This window comes from Coptis chinensis, chromosome 3, assembly GCF_015680905.1.
Source record: "Coptis chinensis isolate HL-2020 chromosome 3, ASM1568090v1, whole genome shotgun sequence".
Taxonomy (NCBI): domain Eukaryota; kingdom Viridiplantae; phylum Streptophyta; class Magnoliopsida; order Ranunculales; family Ranunculaceae; genus Coptis; species Coptis chinensis.
In genome coordinates, this window is record NC_141458.1 from 106,643,938 (window position 1) to 106,648,678 (window position 4,741).

General features: G+C 43.1%; 1 protein-coding gene across 1 annotated transcript; it reads right to left on the minus strand.

The window, feature by feature from the left end:
- Positions 1–661: 661 nt before the first annotated feature.
- Positions 662–1,249, minus strand: LOC147512648 (uncharacterized). Its single transcript, XM_086598759.1, has one exon. The coding sequence runs from the start codon at positions 1,247–1,249 to the stop codon at positions 662–664; it is 588 nt and encodes a 195-aa protein (XP_086454885.1).
- Positions 1,250–4,741: the final 3,492 nt, after the last annotated feature.

The window sequence follows — 4,741 nt, forward strand, 5'->3', positions numbered from 1 at the left end:
TCAATCACCGCTATGCGATTTCTCTTCTATGAGTTGGAAATTCAACTCCCACAACAGGTTATGGTTTCTAAGGATTGGGTGTGAAGAATTCTTGGTTTGAATCGATGGAATTGAGCGAATTTGGATTTTCTCTCTCTTAGGTTTTGAAATTGGCGAATTGGGGAAAAAAATTTGGGTGCGATTTTGTTTCTTGCGATTTTGTTTTGTTTGGGCCGATATATTAAGGCCCAAGCCCAATATATCCCAATTAGGCTTAAGGTCCTAATTCACTCCTAACCACTAACTCATTTGACGTCGCGTCGTAATTATTTTTCCGCCCATCCCGCTAAATTTAATCTCCTATATTCTATCTCACCGCAGGCTATAACGATAACCCACTCATGCATGTAAGCTGTTAACTCGTGCCAGCTTCGAACGCAGAAAAGCCGCTAACCGACATTTTCGTCAAATTTTCACATATGAGTTGTTAACCTAACGTGGCTTATGAGTCGGAGTTAAATTTCATTAATTTATGTACGTTTGAAATGTAAACCCGACCGACCAATTATATAAATGTCCCTAGGTTTGCTATGTAATTTATGAAAATACCCTTAATGAGAATTTGAGTCTTTACATCCTACCCTCCTTAAAAGAAATTTCGTCCTCGAAATTAAATCATACCTTAGTTCTCGAACAATTCTGGATATTGTTGCCGCATATCCAATTCTTTCTCCCATGTTGCTTCCTCCACGTTGTGATTTCTCCATAAGACCTTTACCAATGGAATGACCTTTGATCTCAATCTCTTCTCTCTGGTATCTAGGATTTGAACTGGCCCTTCCGGATAGGTAATGTCTTCTTCTAACTCCAACAATTCCAAATCGACAACATGTAGGGGATCCGGCTCATACTTGCGTAACATCGAAATATGGAACACGTTATGGACACGTGATAACCTTTCCGGTAACTCAAGCATATACGCCAACTCCGAGATCTTCTGAATAATCGGAAACGGTCCCACATATCTCGGTGCAAGTTTTCCTTTCATCCCGAACCTCTGAATTCCCTTCTTCGGAGATACCTTCAAAAATACCCTGTCACTTTCATAAAATTCCAAGGGACGTCTACGCCTATTCGCATAGCTTTTCTGACGACTCTGAGCTGTGAGCAACCGATTCCATATCACTCTAATCTTCTCGGTGGTGTCACTAACCATCTCTGGCCCCAAGCATATCTTCGATGATTTGAATGACTCTTTCCGATTGCCCATCGGTTTGCGGATGAAATGATGTACTGAATTTCAGTTTGGTCCCCAATTCCCTTTGAAGACTTCTCCAAAATGAACCGGTAAATTGAGTACCTCTATCTAAAATTATCGATAATGGTTCCCCATGCAACCTCAGTATCTCTGACATGTAGATTCTACTTAGCTTTTCAGCAGAGTAAGTAGTCTTAACAGGTATGAAATGGGCAGACTTGGTCAGTCTATCAACAATGACCCATATAGAATCCATTCCCTCACTGGTCCTCGGTAACCCGGATACAAAATACATGGTTATATTCTCCCACTTCCATTCCGGAATCTCCAGAGGTTTAAGAAGACCAGGTGGTCTATGGTGTTCCGCTTTCACCTGTTGGCATGTGGCACACTTCTTAACATATTCCGCATTGTGTCGCTTCATACCCGGCCACCAAAACTGATGACGCAGATCTTTGTACATTTTGGTACCGCTAGGATGAATTGTATACTTCGATCTATGTGCTTCGCTCAAGATATCATTCCTCAAAGAGTGGTCAAATGGTACCCAAATTCTTCCTCTGAATCTGATACTTTCGTCTCCGTGTTTTTCCCAATCGACATCCTCGGCATTCTCTACATATCCTCGGTACCTAGGTCCATCCTTCGATGTAGTATTATGGGCATTCACAATCTTCTGGACTAAGGTGTTTTCTGCCATCACTGTCATCTGTGCTAAATAACAGCACTTCTGAGGATCTCCACTCCTATTCCCCGTGATTTCAAAACCATAAGAAGCAGCAGACTCCAGCAATTGCCACTCCTTCATCATCATCTGAGCACAAACATGTTCTTGCTTTCTACTCAATGCATCGGCAACTACATTTGCTTTACTCGGATGGTATTGCAATGAGAATGTATAGTCCTCCATGTACTCAACCCATCTCCTCTGCCTCATATTCAAATCTTTCTGCGAGAACAAGTACTTGAGACTCTTGTGATCAGAGAATATTTCAAACTTCTCACCATACACATAATGCCTCCATATCTTTAGAGCATGAATAATCGCCGCTAACTCCAAGTCATGAGTAGGGTAATTCTTCTCATGGGCATTCAATTGTCTAGACGCATACGCTATCACTTGTCCTTCTTGCATTAAGACACATCCTAACCCGGTGTTAGAGGCATCAGTATAAATCACATAACTCTTCTCCGGATCTAGAATAGTCAAAACTGGCGCTGTTATCAATCGCGTCTTTAGCTCTTGAAAAACTTTTTCGCATGCCTCCGTCCATTCAAACTTCACCTCCTTCTGTGTCAATCTAGTTAAGGACGACGCTATGCTAGAGAATCCTTCTACAAAATGACGATAATAACCTGCCAATCCCAAGAAAGTTTCGATTTCCGCCGCGACGCCGGTCTCGGCCAATTATTCACTGCCTCTATCTTTGAACGATCAACTTTTATTCCATTCTCCGATACAACATGCCCTAAAACTTCATCTCATTCAACCATAACTCACACTTGCTAAACTTGGCATAAAGCTGATGATCAACTAAGGTTTGGAGAACAATCCTCAAGTGTTCCTTATGTTCAGCCCTAGTCTTAGAATAAATCAAAATGTCATCTATGAATATGATAACAAATTGATCTAAGTATTTCCACATCACTCGATGCATGAGATCCATAAACGTAGCTGGCAAATTGGTCAAACCGAATGGTAACACCAAAAACTCAAAATGCCCTAACCGTGTTCGGAAAGCTGTCTTCTTTATATCTTCTTCTCGAATTCTCATCTGATGGTAGCCTGTTCTGAGATCTATCTTCGAGAAATACTTGGCACCCCTTAACTGGTCGAATAAGTCATTGATCCTAGGCAACGATATTTGTTCTTGATAGTCACATTATTTAGCTTCCGATAATCCACACATAGCCAAAAAGACCCATCTTTCTTCTTCACAAATAACACCGGTGCTCCCCAAGGTGACTGGCTTTCCCTTATGAAATCTTTTCAATTCATCTAATTGGGATTTGAGTTCTCTCATTTCGAGAGGAGCCATTCGATAAGGAATCATCAAAATAGGCGACGTCCCCGACATTAGATCTATGACAAAATCTATCTCACAGGAGGCAATCCCGGCAATGCTTCTGGGAACACTGCCGCAAACTCACGAACCACGGGAACAAGCTCGGAAGATTCAAACTTCGGCCCTTGGAGACTAAGACCAGCTAACAATCCGTATCTATCATACTTGAAGTCAGGCTTGGCCTCCACAACTCGAGATACTGTATTTCTAATCCCCTTAAACACAAACTCGTCGTCTCCCGCAGATTACTAAACGCCACCGTTTTGGCAAAACAATCCACCTGGGCTTGATATTTCCCTAACAAATCCATCCCTACTATGATATCGAAATCTTTTAGGTCCATCACCGTTAGATCGACTATCATCTCCCTATCACCTATCTTTATCACACAATGGTGACAAACTTCAAAGAACATAGTTTTCTTTCCTAGAGGAGTAGATAAAATAAGCTTCCTCCCGGTATTAACTACATCCAAACCAAGAATCTCCACCATATTTTTAGCAATGAAAGAATGAGTAGCACCCGTATCAAACAGGACATGCACCTTATGTGTAAACAGACATATCATACCTTCAACCACTTGATCGGTCGCGCTGATATCCGCCCCCATCGCATTATATACCGGGGCTTCCTCTTGGACTGATGCAGGATCCACAACTTCTTCCTTTGGCACTAGATAGTACACCTTGCCATGTGGTATCTGTTCCACCCCTGAATTGGACTTGGGACAAAACTGCCTGATATGCCCAGTTTCACCGCAACTATAACAAACCACACTCTCTCCCCTCGACCGTGGTACTTGTGGTATTACAGATTGCAATCTAGCTCTCGACCCGACCACGAGGCGCCAAATTCTGCACCGGTGATCCGGTGCGAGAAGGAGCAGGTACCCCCTCGCCATCCATCGGATCCACTCATCGGTCCTCTCGAACTAGTAGACTCTCCAGGCCGGCCTAACCACATTCAAACCCCTATGTACGGTGGTGCCCTCCACTCGTTTACTTTCGCTGGATGACCGGCCTATACATCCGCTTTGCGACCGAAACCACCGCCTTTGATAAACCCTGCGCTCTTTCCCATATCCCGCCGCCTGAAATGTCGACCGCCTTACCCTTCCAACCTCTTTGCCTCGGAGCAATAACTGATCATCAACTCTTTCAATGCCTTGAGCCCTTCTCACAGCCTCAGCATAAGAATCGATCCAAGGACCGACATCTTGCTCTGCTGCGATATATACGGTTTCAGCCCACAATGAATTTCCTAGCCTTAGCTTTTTGTGGAAATCAACTCCTTCCCGTGATCGTGAAAGAACAATGAATTTCTCTTAGATCGCCCCACCGGTCATGTTTCTTTGTTCCAATTTGAGAAATTCCATTCGCTTCTTAGCTCTCTCGCCTCCTCGGTAACATACCTCAAAAGGAAGAGTTCCTCAAATTTA